Source organism: Anolis sagrei, chromosome 3, assembly GCF_037176765.1.
Source record: "Anolis sagrei isolate rAnoSag1 chromosome 3, rAnoSag1.mat, whole genome shotgun sequence".
Lineage (NCBI taxonomy): Eukaryota > Metazoa > Chordata > Lepidosauria > Squamata > Dactyloidae > Anolis > Anolis sagrei.
Window position 1 is genome coordinate 217,602,734 of NC_090023.1, and position 18,620 is coordinate 217,621,353.

The 18,620-nt window shown below is 41.7% G+C and overlaps 1 protein-coding gene across 1 annotated transcript in view; it reads right to left on the reverse strand.

Annotated features, from left to right (window-relative positions):
- Positions 1–18,620, reverse strand: part of SLIT1 (slit guidance ligand 1) — a 193,643-nt gene that overhangs the window by 147,997 nt on the left and 27,026 nt on the right. The window contains exons 2-3 of the mRNA XM_060768243.2: positions 1,328–1,399; positions 732–803 (exon numbers count right to left, since the gene is read on the reverse strand). Of these exons, the coding sequence (XP_060624226.2) occupies positions 732–803; positions 1,328–1,399 (144 nt within the window). The remainder of the gene's footprint in view (positions 1–731; positions 804–1,327; positions 1,400–18,620) is intronic.

Below are 18,620 nucleotides of genomic sequence, written 5' to 3' on the forward strand. Positions count from 1 at the left end.
TATTATGAAACTTCACACATGAAGACTGTAGCAGCTTTTTGTCTGGCATTGGCAATTAGGAAGGCCAGAAATTATATGGAATAATACATATTTCACCAGGATAGAATTAGACCTGCACCTTCCTTTCTACTAGTTGTAAAGGTAGAACAATGAAAGGGAATGTTTAAAGAAAACAACAAATTTTAGAAGTAGTTTTTTACAGATGTTATAAAAATGCAGTGATAACTTAGGTTCATTGGTGCACTACCCTTGACTGAATGCACACTGCTGAGAATTATTTTGTATCTGAAAGCAACGGCAAACAGATTGGGAAGCATCTGGGTGTAAATGCCAGCCAGGCTGTTAAGGGCTGGGTGTAAAAAACACGTAGTGCTTACACCATCTGCTTGTGTCAGCGTGGAGGTGGGGGTGGAAAGAAACAGTTCTTGATGTGGGTGTGGGAGAGGACTGCCTTTGGCCATGAAGATATTCTTTCACAGCTCTGCTAAATTTTACCTCTGCTCTACCTTGAGCATCAAAAAACCCACCACCCCCACAATGGAAACCTAGATGAAAACAGAAAGCAGAGACTTCTTTTTATTTGTTTACTGTCCTCATCCCCATGCCAAGTTTTACACTTTGTGTTTTTTTTTAAAAAAATACATTAAAACTGTACCCTTGGTTTACTTCTGATATGATAAATAAACAAATCCCCAGCTTCCATATTGTGCAGAGATCCCTGAGAAACTCACAGTCGCTCGAGCTCCTTCATGTCGTCAAACACCCCTCGCTCCACCACACTGATCTGGTTTTCCATCAGCTGCCTATAAAAAAGAAATAAGAACAGTGTTAGAGTTCATGTTTGTTGGTAGACCTGAATATAGTATGACACAGACACATCCCTGTATCCACAGATATATGCTTCAAGACCCCCTGTGGATATCTGAAACCATGGATAATGCCAAACCATATATGGGCTGAAAGCATACACACTGAAGGATATAGAGAGGCCAACAAACACTTCCAAGAAAGCATATGCGCTATTGATTGTACTTGTGTCATTGTGTTTATGTATTGTTGTCTGCATGTGGCACTTTGAGTGCTTCTGTGAGCTGCCCCGAGTCCCTTTGTGTGTATAATAAAGATTTATTACACACACACACACGCACACACACACACTGGAGCATGGGTATGTGTAATGGCAGATAAGGGAGACATACTGTATAAAGCCTATGCTATATCAACAAGCAGTTAAAGGAAACTCCAAATAGATACAGTAGTGCTACAGTGCAATAAATTTTTGAGATGATGGGGGTAGGTAGGGTAGTAACATTGTGAAGTCACTCACAAAACTCGCAACTGCTTCAGTCCAGCAAAGTCATGTTTGTTGATGCGGGTGATGTTGTTTCCATTCAGCTCCCTGTGAAGAGAAAAAGAAAAAAAATAAATACGAGAAATGAGAAAATAGGCAAGGACGGTATATTCAACCCAGCAACATCCTCCCTGACAGGACTAGCTCTACTTTTAAACACACAAGACAGAAGCTCCAACTGATTTTTCTCTTGAGGCTCCCCATCATTTCCTTCAATTTACAGAAATATTCATGGCCCATGTGTGTGGCCTACTTTAAACCCACCAAAACCAACCTGATTCTCTGAGGAACAGCTGGGGATCACTGTCCTGTTGCTAATGTTAAATAAATCAGAACAAACAGTCCATCTAAAGTTCCACATGCAAAACAAAAAGTGTCATCTCATCCTTTGCCTCAGATTGCTTGATCAGTCCTAGTTTCATATGTGGAGCTTGTAAACACTTTTTGCACTATACTCCAAGAAGGCATTCAGTATAAGTGGATTTCTGAGATTTATCATAAAAAAGCAACACTTCCCCTTATAGTTCCCCAAAAGGCAACCTTTTCAAGTTCTGCCCTTTCCAAATCTGAAACTATCAACCACAACCATTTTATCATGTACACCACCTTTACCGCAGTACCACGAATTCAGCTCTAGAGAAGTCCAGTGCTGTGGGTCATTCTACGTAGAATCACCTGTTCCTACCAGCTAATTGCTGCCTTGAGGGATTTCAAAAAACAAACTGCACAATTTAACACAAAGCCAAATGTGTTAAATGAGGGTAGGGATGGCTTCAAAGTACATGGCAGCTCACTGGTTCCTTCCTCTCAGGAGCCTGTTTATTTTGGCACAGCCTTGGGGGGTTTAAATCAAGGTTTGAGCCCATTAGCTAGCTGACCTGGTGAAGTAATTTGGTTTTACTCTAGTGGTGGCAGAGGAGTAAATATTTCCATGATCTCTGTCTCAGCAATCCTTTTCGAAACAGTATCCCACCCAACCACCTTACAGTTAACGGTGTCTGCATACTTGTTGTATTTCTATGTGTATAGTCTACTATGTTGGGTTCCTTTTTTATTTGGCATAACTTTTTAGCCCATGATCCAGGACATCAATTACCAGTGCCTCTTTGGGATTGTTAACTGAGGGATCCCCTCATGGGATTTGCGGTATGTGTCAAGTAGTTCATCTGACCTAGCTTGGAGTTGGCACATCTCCTGCACCAACTGGTCGGAAAGAGGACCACACAGATAGCATCCATTCATTTGAATCCTTCCCACTATCCCAAAGTTTCCTGCAATCAGCCAGATAGTCAGTCTCATTGATCAACAGAAGGGTTGGCCAATTCCTGGATCTGAAAGACCAACACACATATACAAATGTAACAAAGAAAAGTTGTGACCTATTTCTTCCAATCATATATTGAGCAATGGTTGTATAGTGTACATATTTGGGGGTGAGGTGGGGGTGGTGGAGTCGCTATTTATAACCCAATCCCATATACTAGTGAGGGACACCCTTACACATGGAACCACTGAGAAGGTCATCTACTACACCCACTAATTCATAATTATTTATAGAAATATCTACATGACCAATTCTAACAAAGTTTGTTCTTTAAACTTCAACTCCCAGGATCCCCACTCAGGATACCCACAGATAAAATGGCAATTAGTCTGAAATACTACCTTAGCTTGACTGTAGTACAAGCAAGCCATCATGCATGCTTGACATGCAGGGTCAGGACTGCATATAGCTGCTCTGGTGAAACAAGTAAGTGGGAGCTCTCAAAGAGGCTTCATTGTCCGACTGAAATGGCAGCTAATGGCTAATGAATACAGAGGCAGCTACTATACATTCCTAATTGCATCCTTTCCATCACAAAGATAGCTGGCTCCCCATTATGGAAGTAATGGTGAAAGTGGGAAGGGGAGGTATGTTTCCAAGATACCCAAGAAGGACCACACTGACGGATGAGTGAACAAGCCTTGCTCCTTGCCCTTTCATACTACACTGAAACCTACACCCATTCCTCAAACCCAATTATGCAAGCAACAATGTCTAAAACATGGGTGGAATATTAAGAACCTAGGACAGTTACAGACTACTTGGCTCAGTCTCTTTTACTGTTGGAGGTTTCCTCTTTTCCGAACAAACCCATTCTCCAAATATTTTAGACAACAACTCTCAGTATCTCATACTAGAGGAGTAGGAAGATGTATAGTAGTTAATGGAAGATTTCAACTATTCTGTAAAGCTCTGCCAAGGGTACAAAGCCCAACAAATTCCTCACTTGCCTTACAGGTAATTTTATTGTTCAGAAGGTGGAAGAAGCAACAAGGGGATCAGCTCTTTTGGATCTGATCCTCACCAACACCGAGAACCTGGTAAATGGAGTGGAAATGGTGGGATCATTACGTGGGAGTGTTTGATATACAGAAGAAAGGGGAAACTAAGAGAAGTCAGACGTGTATTCTAGATTTTAGGACAGCTGACTGAGTGTGGTCCCATGGATAGGAATGCTAAAAGAGAAGGGAGTTAATGATGGATGGGAATTTTGTAAAAGTGAGATACTCAAGGCACAAATACAAACACAGCCAACAAGAAGAAAAAAATAAGAGGTCTAAAGAAACCAGAATGGATGTCCAAAGAACTATTAACTGAGTTACAATTTAAAAGGGGCACATACAAAAAATGAAAAAGGGGGGAAATCACTAAAGAGGAATCCAAATAACCAACACATACAGGAAAAAGGCCCAAAAGGCTAAAGCGCAAAATGAGCTCAAACTTGCCAGAGAGATTAAAAAAATAAAAAGGCGTTCTTTGGTTATGTCCGTAGAAAAAGGAGGAACAAGGAAACAGTAGGGTCTCTGCATGTAGAAGGTTGTGAAATGCTAACAGGGGATAGGGAAAAGGCAACACTGCTTAACACCTTCTTGGCTCAGTCTTTTCTCAAAGAGAGATCGGTGTTCAATCTGACCAATATGGAGCAGTAGAGGTAATAGGCGAAATGCAATCCAAAATAGGTAAAGTAGTAGTCCAGGAATACCTGGCTACTCTAAAATGAATTCAAATCTCCAGGGCCAGATGAACTACACCTAAGAGTCTTAAAGGCAGCAGCAGAAGTCATTTGAGAACCACTGGCAAATATCTTTGAGAATTCTTGGAGAACAGAAGAAATCTCAGAATATAGGAGGAGGGCAAATGCCCCTATCTTCAAGAAGGGAAAAAAGGAGGACCCAAATAATTACTGTCCAGTCAGCCTGACATCAATACCAGGAAAGATTCTGGAGCAGATCATTAAGGAGAAGCTATTGTAATCACTTAGAAAACAATGTTGTGATCACTAAAAATCAACATGGATTTCTCAAAAATAAGTCATGCCATATCTTATAACTTTTGCCAATAGGGTTACAAACTTGATAGATGCAAGGGATGCTGTGGATGTAACATATATTGATTTCAGTAAGGTCTCTGACAGGAGTCCCCGTCTTCTTGCAAATAAACTAGTAAAATGTGGGCTAGACAATATTACCATTACATGAATTTGTAATTGGCTAAGCTACTGAACCCAAAGGGTGCTCACCAATGGTCCATTTCATCCTGGAAAAAAGTGAATAGTGGAGTGTCTCAGGGTTTGGTCCTGGGCCTAGTTCTGTTCAACATCTTTATTAATGACTTGAATGAAAATGTAGAGGGAGTACTTATCGAGTTTGCAGAAGATAGCAAATTGGGAGGGATAGCAAAAAAACAAAATTCCAGAAGACAGGATCAGAATTAAAAAATAACTTTGGGCCAAAATTAACAAAATGAGTTTCAGCAAAGAGATATGTAGAATTTAAGCAGAAAAATGAAATGCACAGATAAAGAATGACAGCAAAACATGTGAAAAATATATGGGAGTCTTAGTGGACAACAAGTTAAACGTGAGCCAACAATGTAATGCAGCAGCTAAAAAGCCAATGGGATTTTGGGCTGCATCAAAAGGAATATAGTGTCTAGATCGAGGGGAGTCATGGTGCCTTGGTATTCTGCTTTGATCAGACCTCACCTGGAACACTGTGTCCAGTTCTGGGCACCACAGTTCAAAAGAGATATTGACAAGCTGGAGGGTCCAGAGGAGGGTGGCTAAAATGATTAAAGATCTGGAGACCATTAATCTCTATAAGAAGAAGCTTAAAAGAGTTGGGTACATTTAGTTTGCAGAAGCAAAAAGAGAGAGGACATATGATTGCCTTGTTGAAGTATTGGAAAGGAAGTTATAAGGAAGAGGGAACAAGCTTGTTTTCTATTCCTTTGGAGACTAGGACTCAAAGGAATAGGTTCAAATTACAGGAAAGGAGATTCCACTTGAACATTAGGAAGAACTTCCTGACAGAACTGTTCCACAATGCAAAATTCTGCCTCAGATTATGGTGGAAGCTCCTTTCTTGGAGGCTTATAAACACAGGCTAAATGGCCATCTGTGGGGGTACTTTGTGCTTTTGCTGCATGGCAAGGGGTTAGACTAGATGGCCCATGCCATCTCTTCCAATTCTATGATTCAATTTTCTGTGCTGGCCAGGTCTGAAATAGCCCAAAAATACTTTAAGGGCTCCATGTTGGTTAACTATTCTAATAGGAACATAATTTTTTTCTAAGACCTTAATTGCACTGAATTCACTCGCCAACAGCATATCCCACTTGTGAATCCAGGTCAGGGCCATATGCATATATACAGTCATAGAGTATGTAAGCAATCTTATTTCATTGCTAAAAGGAGACACAGAATCTTTATATTCATTCATTTAGTGCTCCTGACAGCCATTACTCTTTTCTCACTGTTAGGCAAATAAATATGAAATCAGCAGAAAAGGGAGAGCTAATTGACCCTTTGGGACATTGACCCTTTGGGAGCTGTGCATACAAGTTTAAGAAGTTGCATGCAACTCTCAGCCTGCAAATCGTACACCTTTTATTTAAGAGCTTTGTGGAAAACGGGGCAACCACGGATTCAGTTTCTGTAGTAATTGTTGAAACTGCACCTACTAAACTTAAACTTTAATTATCTTCATGGAACTTCCAGCTTTTTTTATTATGGTCATCTTAATTAAACATGAGAATACAAGTTTAAAGGCAGATTACCACAGGAAATCTACTATTTTAGGACTCATTTTTGGAATAAAAACTTGCAGGGCTTTCATGATGAGATTTAGAAAGCAGGAGAAACTGCCAATGTAATTTGGTCCTCAAACGTGTAGGATCATAATAACCATGATTTTCTACTTGCTGGCATGTTGTGAGGAGAGATTTAAGCTCTGCCAAAAGGCCCAGAACCTCTAAAGAGAGGGAATCGAAAAAGACCTTTGAGAGAATATTACAGCAATAAAGACAACTGCCAGAGAGGGAGCGGAAGAAAGGAAGAGGGGGAGTCTGTTGCAGCTGTTGGAACTGCTCTAATGTTTATGCGCCTCCGTGGGCGCTTCGACTTGCAGCCCTGGGCTCAATCACGTATAGAACGGGGAACAGCAGTTAGAAACCAGGGTCATGTGTTCAAGGCTTTCTGGGGTAAAGCAGCCACTCCACACCAAATGACTTCATCAGGAAATTACCATTTATATTGCCTATGGTGTCTAGAGGCCATCTAGGAGATGGGCCTATTGTCTTGGGTGCCACATGTGAACGCAGCTGCAGGTGTGCACACAGAAGTACAGCCATGTATGTACACAAATGCCAAAGTAGATCATTAAGCCCCAACATAAGAATTTACATTTTCAATTAGAAAAAGCACAACCTTTTGACTCTGGGTTCTCTTCTTGCCTGGGAGCCTGGGACAGCCAGTGCTACAAGGCAATCAAGATATTCCTGGCGTAGCATTGTTTTACCATTCAGCGCTGGCTTCCCCCCCCCCCCCCCCCATCCCTCGACTCCAGCGTCCCATCTCAATGCAAAGATTAAGTTACCCGTGTCAGGCTTCATCTCTTTGAAAAGCACCTGGTTTTCAGTTCAACAACAATGCCAAGCAAATGCAGACTGACTCTTGCACATGCTAGGGGAGAGGTATCCCATCTTGCAGCTCAAAATGAGGACATTTTGCTTTTTTATTCTCTCTGCATGTTTAAATGTTAAAACAAACAGCTTTGACAGGAGACTGCTATTGCCAGTGATTAACTATCTGTTTTCTGGCTCCTTAGAGTGCTGCAGACATGCAATTACAGCTTATATTTCACTAATTGTCCAAACTAGAGTGGCACCAAAGAATCAACAGAAAAATGCTAAGTCATTTCTTAGGAGCCCCCAGTGGTGCAGTCGGTTAAACCGCTGAGCTGCTAAACTTGTTGACCGAAAGGTCGCAGGTTTGAATCCGGGGAGTGGCGTGAGCTTCCGCTGCCAGCCCCAGCTTCTGCAGTCATGCTGCCCATATGACCTTGAGAAGAGATGTAACCGTCATCTATATAAATAAAAATGTAATGTTCATTTGTGGGATTAACATAACTCAAAAACCACTGGACGAATTGACATCAAATTTGGACACAATACATCTATCAGGCCAACGAGTGACCATCACTCATAAAACACTGAAAAATACACCAGAAGGGACTTTAAAAGCCAAAAAAAGCAAAAAGGCGCTATAGCACATACGCAAAAATGACTCTCCCAGCAAACAAAACACACAGTAGCATATCCACACACTCTCCCAGACTACAGCTCCCAGCATCCCCTAGACAAGGCCTTTTAGGAGAGGAGGTGATCCAAATACACTCTTCCAAGCTGCAAGCTTTCTTCTCCTTGGGTTTCTTTGAGAGCATCCCAATCCCTGCATAGTTCCAATTTTCTATTCCTGGATTGCAGCTCCCAGCAATCCTTCAGATAGATTGATTAGATAGAAATAGGTAGGTAGGTAGGTAGGTAGGTAGGTAGAGAGATAGATGGATCAGGAGGACTGCTGGGAGTTGCAGTCCAAGAATGGAAGAAAGGGGAGAGAAAGAGGAAAGGAAAGGAAAGGTGGGGGGATGGAAGGGAAGAAGAAGAGAAGGAAGGATGGAAGGAGAGAAAGAAAGAAAAAAGGAAGGAAAGAGAGAGGGGAGGAAGGAAGGAAGGAAGGAAGGAAGGAAGGAAGGAAGGAAGGAAGGAAGGAGAGAGAGGGGGGAGAGAGAGAAAGAAGAGAAAGACGGAGGGAAGGTTGACCACAGCAATGCGTGGCGGATACAGCTAGTGTTTAATATTTGAAAGCATGTCATAAAGAAGAGGAAGCAGGCTTGTTTTCTGCTTCTCTGGAGACTAAGACTTTGAGCAATGGGTTCAAATTACAGGAAAGGAGATTCCATCTGAACATTAGGAAGAACTTCCTGACCATAAGAGCTAACTCTCTGCCTTGGAATGTGGTGGAAGCTCCTTCCTTGGAGACTTTTAAACAGAAGGTGGATCACCATCTGTAGGGGTTGCTTTGATTGTGCTTTTCCTGCATGGCAGGGAGTTGGACTGGATGGCTTGTGTGGTCTCTTCCAATTCTATGATTCTATGTAGAAAAGCAGGGTTCCCCATATCTGGCACATGGTTGAGAGAGTCAATCAAACACATATAAGGAGCAGGTTGGAGAAGGCTGCAGAAAGGGACATAGACCTCTTCACCAAAACAAAGATGGGAATTGCATTAGTGGTATATTTTGGTTTCCTCCCTATTCCAAGGTCAATACATAGTTAGTTACTTTCAGTGATGGTTTAATAATAAACTCAACTGTATCTTATCTGCATTCTCTTCAACTGAGAAATTGACACCCCTCTCTTGCCTTTCCTTATCTTACCTATATTTTAGCCCCAAGCTAGTAAGTGTCTGCGTGACTCATTCACAAATCCCCACCCCACATCTATGACTGTGATTACCTTGGGTCTGCTGCCTCCATAGCTTCTTTGTTCAGATAAATTATTGCCTTGAGTCCCAAGAAGGGAATTAGCAGCAGGTGAAAGCGTTTTTGCAATGATGCCACAACAACAGGGCTATTTAACTCAGTAGTGGTTCCTCTACCTCCAGGTCTCCCATCAATCCCTCAAATATTAATTATAGTCTGTCAAAGGCAGACTAATATCACTGCCAATGCTCGAGCATTAAGTCTCTGCCTTAACCACATGGAGAGGAGGGAGAAAAAGAAAAGCCTTCTGTCAAAAATATTTAATGAGATTCAGGAAGCGCAGGGACCAATTCATAGACTGGGGCCCTTTCAACCTACACAATTATCGCGGCATGGTTCCACTTTAACTGCAATGGAATCCTGGAGATTGTAGTTTAGTGAAGGGCATTTAGAAATCTCAGCCAATGAGCGCCAGTGTATCACTGGATTACAAACTCCAGGATTCCACAGAATGTTGCCATGGCAATTAAAGTGGGATATTGCAATGTAATTGTGTTGTGTGAAATTGCTCACGGCTTTCTTTTCTCTGGTTATGAAAGAAGAGCAAAATCAAAGGAAAGGGGAGGAGGACCACTGACAAGGTCTTTCTTTAAAAAACCTACATCTTTACTACTCAGTGACAACTTATAAATAAGTCTTTGGGAATACAGCCAGACCCCGAGTTACCAACATGTAATTTACAAATGACCCATTGTTAAGAACAGAGGTGAGACAACAGGAAGTGAGAGAAATCTACCCCTCAGGAACGGAAATCCACTCCTGAAAGCGTTATCATGGAGAAAAAGGTGTCTCCACTGACACTTTTTTACCAACCCTTGTTTTTACAACAAGACATTTTTTTTTCAAAACTCAATTATCACAGGGACAGAACGTGAGGGGTTTTTTTTTTTCCAGTGTCAGGAGCGACTTGAGAAACTGCAAGTCGCTTCTTATCATAGAATCATAGAATCATAGAGTTGGAAGAGACCTCATGGGCCATCCAGTCCAACCCCCTGCCAAGAAGCAGGAATATTGCATTCAAATCATCCCTGACAGATGGCCATCCAGCCTCTGTTTAAAAGCTTCCAAAGAAGGAGCCTCCAACATGTAATTTACGAATGACCCATTGTTAAGAACAGAGGTGAGACAACAGGAAGTGAGAGAAATCTACCACACTCCAGGGCATAGAGTGTGAGAAAATTGGTCATCTGCAAGGACGTTGGCCAGTGAGGTGAAATCTTCTGAGTAGGGGACACAAACAGCAAAACAAACACTACAGGGGTGTTGACCCTTCCCTATGCTATTCAAAGCTTTAAAAATGTATTTGGCTGAGGTTACACATACATACTTAAGAACCAATCTATCTTATTCATAACTTAGGTACTGCCTGTATAGATTTGCCCGTTCCTCCACTACCAATATTTTGCTTAAGCTTTTAGAGCTTTAGTGGTTTGTCTGTGCAATGAAGTAACTTGTTGCAAACAATAAGCTACCTGTAATTATCCTGCTAGATAACAAAGGCATAGCCAAGTTACATAATGGCTGTAGTATAACATGAGATTCCCCTCCTCTTGCATTGTCACTATAACTCTTTTAATTAGTTGTATGGTTACAGGAGGCATGTGGTTTGTACCACAAATCAATGGATTGCAGCACCCTTTAAAGTAATTTTAAAAAAACCAAGCAATTTACTACTTCAACACACTAGAGAATGAATCCACTTTAAATCTGGTTTCTGCCTCCTGCAGAATTCTGGGGTTTGTAGTTTAGTGAGGCTGTTAAAGGCTCATCCTTAAACTACAAACCCCAGAATTCTGCAGGAGGTAGTAACTGGATTTAAAGCGGATTCATTCTCTAGTGCAGTGGTTCTCAACCTGTGGGTCCCCCGGTTTTTTGGCCTACAACTCCCAGAAATCCCAGCCAGTGTACCAGCCATTAGGATTTCTGTGGGCTGAAGACCAAAACATCTGAGGACCCACAGGTTGAGAACCACTGCTCTAGTGTGATAAGGTTATAAGAAAGGAGGCACCATAACTTTGATTTAAACTGGCATTTAATTAATAATAATTGATTATTTAGAAGGGTATTTTATGCGTGGGTCATGCAGAAGAGTTTTTATTATGTCATTTTAAATGATGTTAAACCTTTTGCTCAGACAGTGAGAGCGGTTCAGCAATAAAGTGAATTGCCTGGAGAGATGGTGAAATCTCCTCTAAATGTCTTTACTAAGAAGCTGGACAGCTACTTGCTGGAAATGTCCTCACTGGAAATCCTCCACTGAGCAGGGGGTTGGGCCTGATAGTTTATAGAGGCATGGGCAAACTTCTGCCCTCCAGGTGTTTGCCCATGATTGCTCTATAGGGCCCTTCCAGCTCTATGATTCTGTGATTCAATGAATAATGTGAAGAATTCTCCTGCCATCATTTTGGAGATAAAAACTGAGACACATGAGGCCCATCGGCATCAGAGTGTGGTCAAAGTGATAAAAGTTATTAATGAGGAAGAACGCACAAGCTAGGAGAGGCTACAGCAATTAGCTTTTGCATGAGCCTATAAGGATTTTATAGGCTTTAGCCTATAAAGCCTTAAACAGTTCTGACCTAGCCTACCTGTCCAAACGTATCTCCCTCTATGAGCCAGCTAGAAGGTTAAGATCGTCTGGGGAGGCCCTGCTCTCGGTCCCGCCTCCTTTGCAGGTGCAGTTGGTGGGGACAAGAGACAGGGCCTTCTCAGTGGTGGCCCTCGGTTATGGAACTCTCTCCCTAATGAAATCAGATCAGCCCCCTCCTTCCTAATCTTCAGGAAAAGGCTAAAGACATGGATGTGGGATCAAGCATTCTGTTAGTAACCCACTATAGAATTAGCGAATAGTGCAATGACAATTTGGAAAGGCCATGGATTGTGATTTGGATAATGTGATTTTAATAGTGTTTTAAGGTCTGATATGTTTTTAATGATTGTTTTAATCTATATGTTTATTTTATTATGTATGTATGTTTACAAGGCATTGAATCACTGCCTATATATGTAAGCCACTTTGAGTAAGATGAGGCATAAATAGTGTAAATAAATAAATAAAAAGCAAGATTCTGCCCTTCCTCTTATCTCCCCACGGCTGAGTTAACTGTATGCAAACTTCTTTGAACCCAGATTGCAGCAACTGAAGTCAGCTGAGGATGAAGGGGAAAAGTGTGAACAGGAGAAAAAAAAAGGATCCATTTAAAATCACATAAAAATGAAATGATAGAAGAGTCATCAGGACTGTCCCTGAGAACTGGAACAGTTGGGAGGTCACAAGAAGGGTACCTTGTCCTTACTCCATTGATTTACACACAAAAAAACCAATGATATAATGTGTGATAGGTGATGACAAACTGGTTTTGCATGAGATAGTGACACAACAGCCAAAATTCTTGGTATTCCTCAAGAGGAGCAAAATAGCCACCAATCTGCTACTTCCTTTTATACAGCAGACTTTCCCCATGACTCAAAACCACCATATGGCTTGGTATGGTCCTCTTTTCCTCCTGGATGAAAGATCTGGTTCTTTCTATCTTAATGAGCTGCTTAAGGTGCATTTCTAACTGATTTTGATGCAGCCTCATCAGTGTTGCCAACAATATTAACAAGTGATAACTAAAATCATTTTATTTAAGCAACATTATTCCACTCAAGACACTTTAGAGTCCAAACATATACAAGTTGTAAACTCTTTAAATCCTAAATTATTTAAATAAGAAAAGGACAAATAATAAAGAAACCAATCACAAATACTATAAAGAATCTATTAAATAAATAAGGAGGGTGTCGCTGTTTTTTTGAAAGAACTAAATAAATGAAGCTGTGATTCTGGGGAAAATGTGTTCCTCATCCAAAATCAAATTACGTCTTGAAGTTGCATTCAGACTGTCAGCCCTGTAAGGCAGTGTTTGGCTAAAATCTGAATCAAATATATATTCTAGGACTTATGCTTGCAGGAATTTCAGCTCCAAGCACAGCCGTGCTAATAAGAGTGCATACAGAATTAATATGATGCTATGAAAATCTGCTTTGTGCAAAAGGAGTGATTACTGCTTTGGGGGAGGGGCTCAGCTGCCTGGCACTAAAGAATCCATAGTTACACGCCCCAGGTTACATGCCTTGTGAAATTAAGTGCCCCTTGCTAGCTTCAAGTGACAATTGGCCAGCAAATGCTAACTAGCAGCCATTGAGTAACAGCACAAAACACTCCATTAGGTTTTATGAGGTTATTAAACTGTTCCAGCTTTACCATAAAGCAGTAAGCCTCAAAAAACGCACCAAACTGTGAGAGTCATAATGGGAGATGGGCAGACTTTCTGGTCTTTACAGCTTTTACAACTGGGTTTTCCCACTGTGCTTGCAATATTCTCTGGTATATAAAGTGACTGAATTAATGGTCTTGCCAACTGAGCAAGAGTGGAAGTTGAGGCACAAAAAGGGAGGTTATTGTGAAACTATTTTTGGAAGACTCACAATGGGTAGAAATTGTGCACTGATAGGCCTTGGTTATTGTGGTGGAACACCTCTCAAACTTCCAAGTTTGGAAGGCGCTGAACACACTGCGCTCTGGCACCACAAGATGCAGAGCTACCCTTAAGAAATGGGGCTACAAAATGAAGTCCACGACATGCGAGTGCGGAGAAGAGCAAGCCACAGACCATTTACTACAATGCAGCCTGAGTCCTGCCACATGCTCAATGGAGGGCCTTCTTACAGCCACACCAGAGTCATTCCAAGTGGCCAGCTTCTGGTCAAAGGAAATTCAGTATGATGCCAACTTTTCAACTTTGTTTGTAGTTTTTCTATATATTATAACTATTCTCAATTTGCTTCTGACATGATAAATAAGCCATCTGTAAATTCAGATGGTGATTTGTGGAACAGATCACAGTCCAGGCATGTGTTGTTGTTGGCTGAAGTCAAGTTGATTTGAACATAACGGTGACCCTATGGATGAAAGAACTCCATGTCCACAACAACATCATCATCAGTCAGGTTTGACTTACTCAGATCAAGGCTTTATATGTAGATTACAATCAAATAATAACACCAAACATAATAAAATGCCTACAGAGATGCGGGTAATTCAAAACAAATATCTAAAAACATGGCTAGTTAGTGTCATTACAGCTAACACAATACAGTAAGCCCTCCACTTTCAATGATGTTAGGCATGGAGAACTCCTGCAAAAGCGCAAAAATCACAAATGAAAAACTGAGAGACTGCGTCTCTAGGAATCTCTAAATCCTTCAAGGAGACATTATAGTCAGCTTTTGCCAGTTGTTGACCACAAAATCATACTGGAGGACCTACAGATTCCTGGGGAAAGCATATTAATTAAATTCATGAGTAATCAAACCCACAAAAAATAAACCCCAAAATTTTGAGGTATGGGGGTACAAAGCAAAGGCATTATTGAAATGCCAGACCAGTAGCCAATATTTAAAATTATATAGAACTAGAGTAGGTGAAATGTGATGTCCAGTTTTAGACTTGCTCTCAGCATTCTTCACCTTTGTCTATGCCAGTGGTTCTCAACCTGTGGGTCCCCAGGTGTTTTAGCCTACAACTCCCAGTTTACCAGCTGTTAGGATTTCAAGGAGTTGAAGGACTGTTTTTAGGATGACGACTTAAATCAGCAAATTGTTTTAATGTTTTTTTTATATTGTTTTATAATAATATGTATATTTATGCTTGTTTTACTCTGTTATTGGCACTGTGCTGTGCCGGTTGGTAGCCACCCTGAGTTCTTCTGAGGAGGTAGAGATAGTATGGGATACAAATGCCCTAAATAAATAAGGCCAAAATATCTGGGGACCCACAGGTTGAGAACCACTGGTCTATGCTGCCTTGTTGGTGTCTACAACTATCTGAAGGCCATTTTTGCCAATCCCTGGAGCAGACTGCAATAAAATAAAGTAGGAGATAGATCGTGAAAATTGCCACTATCCTAAGTGATAGAGGCGGAGAGGAAGGAGAAGGTGATGTTGTTCCTTTTTCTCATCAATCCAACAGCAGCCAGAGGATATCCTCCTATCCCACTAACCACTGACTGCCCACAGAGTACACTCTGGTGGTGTCTAATTGTGTATCACTGACAGAAAGTTGCACTAATGTATACCACTAACAGAGTTCCAATCAAAATCTAACTCCAAAATGAAAAGACCAGTGTGTGTGTGTGTAGAGAGAGAGAGAGAGAGAGAGAGAGTTTTACCAAACTCTCTTAGGAATTTCTGTCCTAGAAGCAACATGTGAAGCTCTTAGCTAATTCCTGGTTTCTTCCATGAACCATTCAGGCTGTATCAAATGTCTCTTCCATATTTCTACATCCTGTTGCCTGAGCTTCAGGGTGATGTGGCTGCTTGTTTCAAATCACACCTTAATTCTGGTACGCATTTTGTGTTAAAATTGGTCTTGTGCCAGCAGCGTAATACTATACCACCATAATGACTGGGAGGGTAATGTTTTTGTAGCAGGGTTGCACAGTAATCTAACTACCACAAATTGATGCATTAGCTAGAGGCGAACATTTGTATACTGTCACTTCTTTTACTCAGAAAATTTCAGCCTCCTCACAAAACAGGCATTAGATGCCAGAATCTCACGACAACCGTGATATGATTGTTCAAAGGAAGGAAGGAAGGAAGGAAGGAAGGAAGGAAGGATTCTGTCTTCAATATCACCATCTACAGTTTCATGCAAGGGGAGTAAATTTTACAATAGCTATCCTTTTAAAAGTTTTTTTTAAATCCTTGTAACGTATAACATTCTCTTTCAACAATCTTGTGGCATCAAGACAAAAATATTAACAAAAACATTATTTCCTTATTATACAAATTTGCATTCCAAGTTATAGTGTAATCTATTATAGATAGCTATGTTGTATTCTTGATCTCTATACGATTATTGAGTACATTTGAACAAGTATTCATCATAAAATTCAATATTTTTACAAGAGGAGAGTTTATGAAGCATTTTAGAGTGGATGCAGCTGACAGATGTATCATGGGAAGCGACCTACAGGATTTTATTGACCATGAGTGCATTCTACAGACTTCTGTACAGAACAACCAGGCATATTTCTCAGAAACTAGCAGATTTGTGCACTTTCTCTCCATGAAGTACATCTTCCTTGATGTGAATATGATGCAACTTTCTTTGAGGCCAGAATCCACATCTATTGAAGACAACAATTCCTGTGCTTGGCCTCCTGAGTCATGAGTGTTGTATGAAATCTATATTTTTTTCCTGTAAACAAACAGTGCCAACAATTTTTATTCAAGTAAGTAGTAGGGGGAAGAGTTAAGCCATTTCTCCCATAGCATTATGGCCTCAGTTTAAACCAGCATTTCTCAGTGTATCTAATATAGGGCATCAGCAGTTATGGACCACCATAATAATAATAATAATAATAATAATAATACCTCTCAACCCTCCGAATCGATCTTGCCAAAAACCAACGGGCAACCATCATAAGTGCCTATGCACCAACACTAGATGCTGACGAAGACATCAAGGAGAAATTCTACTGTCAGCTGGACACCGTCCTATCGGGGATACCTAAGGAGGACAAAATCATCCTCCTGGGGGACTTCAATGCAAGAGTCGGGCGAGACTTCGACCTGTGGCCAGGAACCATAGGAAAAGACGGGGTTGGAAACAGCAACCCGAATGGCATCCTGCTTCTCACCAAATGTGCGGAACACAACCTTGTCATCACCAACACGCTCTTCCGCCAGAAAAACAAGTTCAAGACATCATGGAAGCACCCCCGGTCAAAGCATTGGCACCTCTTAGACTATGTAATCACACGTGCCAGAGACCGCCGTGACGTGCTCCTCACAAGAGCCATGACAGGTGCTGACGACTGCTGGACTGACCACAGGCTAATCCGAACCTCGATGGCCATCAAGATCGCTCCCAAGCGCAGACTCCAAGGCAGAAAGACAAGGCGCAAAATGAACACCCAAGCCCTTCAGGAGCCCTCCAGACGAGCCCATCTCCAAACAGCACTCAAGAACCATCTACCCACAGAACACCCCGAAAATGTTGAGGAACATTGGAACAAACTGAAGACCTCCATCATCCAAGCCTGCGAAGAAACTATTGGATACCAAGCCAAGAAACATCAAGACTGGTTTGATGAAAATGACATCGAGATCCAACAGCTAATTGACAAGAAAAGGAAAGCCTTCCAAACATGGCAGAGAAACATCAACTGTGCTGCTAAGAAAAAGATCTACGCTAGTGCAAAAGCCGAGGTCCAAAGAAGGACAAGAGAACTCAAGAACATCTGGTGGACAAAGAAGGCTGAAGAAATCCAACACCTGGCAGATACCCATAATGCTCAAGGATTTTTCAAAGCCACAAAGGTCATCTACGGACCAAGAAACCATGGCATACAGCCTCTACGCTCATCAGATGGAACCAAACTCCTGAAGGACCAAAACTCAATTGCACTACGTTGGAAAGAACACTACCAAAGCCTCCTGAACCGCAGCTCCAATGTGGCCGAGGAGGTCCTCTCACAAATCCCGCAACAACAAACCAGGGATGAGCTTGCAGCACCGCCTAGTTTGGAAGAAGTCAGCAATGCCATCAGCCAGCAGAAGAATAACAAAGCCAGCGGACCGGATGGGATCCCTGCTGAAATCTTCAAAGAGGGAGGACCTGAGCTGACACACCAACTCCACCAGCTCATAGAAAAAGTGTGGGTGACCGAGAAAATCCCAGCAGACTTCAAGGATGCCACCATCATCACCCTCTTCAAAAAAGGGGAAAGAACAGACTGCGGAAACTATCGAGGTATCTCTCTTCTAACCTCCGCTGGGAAAATCCTCGCAAGAATCCTTGCAAACTGCCTCCTGCCCCTCTCAGAAGACACCCTCCCAGAATCCCAGAACGGCTTCCGCCCCTCCAGAGGAACCGTGGACATGATCTTCACTGCACGACAGCTCCAAGAAAAATGCAGGGAACAAAACCAACCTCTGTACATGGCATTCATCGACCTTGCCAAGGCATTCGACACAGTGAACCGCAGCGCTCTCTGGACCATCCTCCACAAAATCGGATGCCCTAACAAATTTGTGAACATCCTGCGGCTCCTCCACGATGACATGATGGCAACAGTCTTGGACAGCAATGGCTCCCAAAGTGACCCATTTAAGGTGGAATCGGGTGTCAAACAGGGATGTGTTATTGCCCCAACTCTATTCTCCATCTTCATCGCAATGATACTTCACCTTGTTGATGGGAAGCTTCCCACCGGAGTGGAAATCATCTATCGGACAGATGGCAAGCTGTTTAACCTCAGCAGACTGAAAGCCAAAACCAAAGTTACAACAACATCTGTTATAGAACTCCAGTATGCTGATGACAATGTCGTCTGTGCGCATACAGAAGA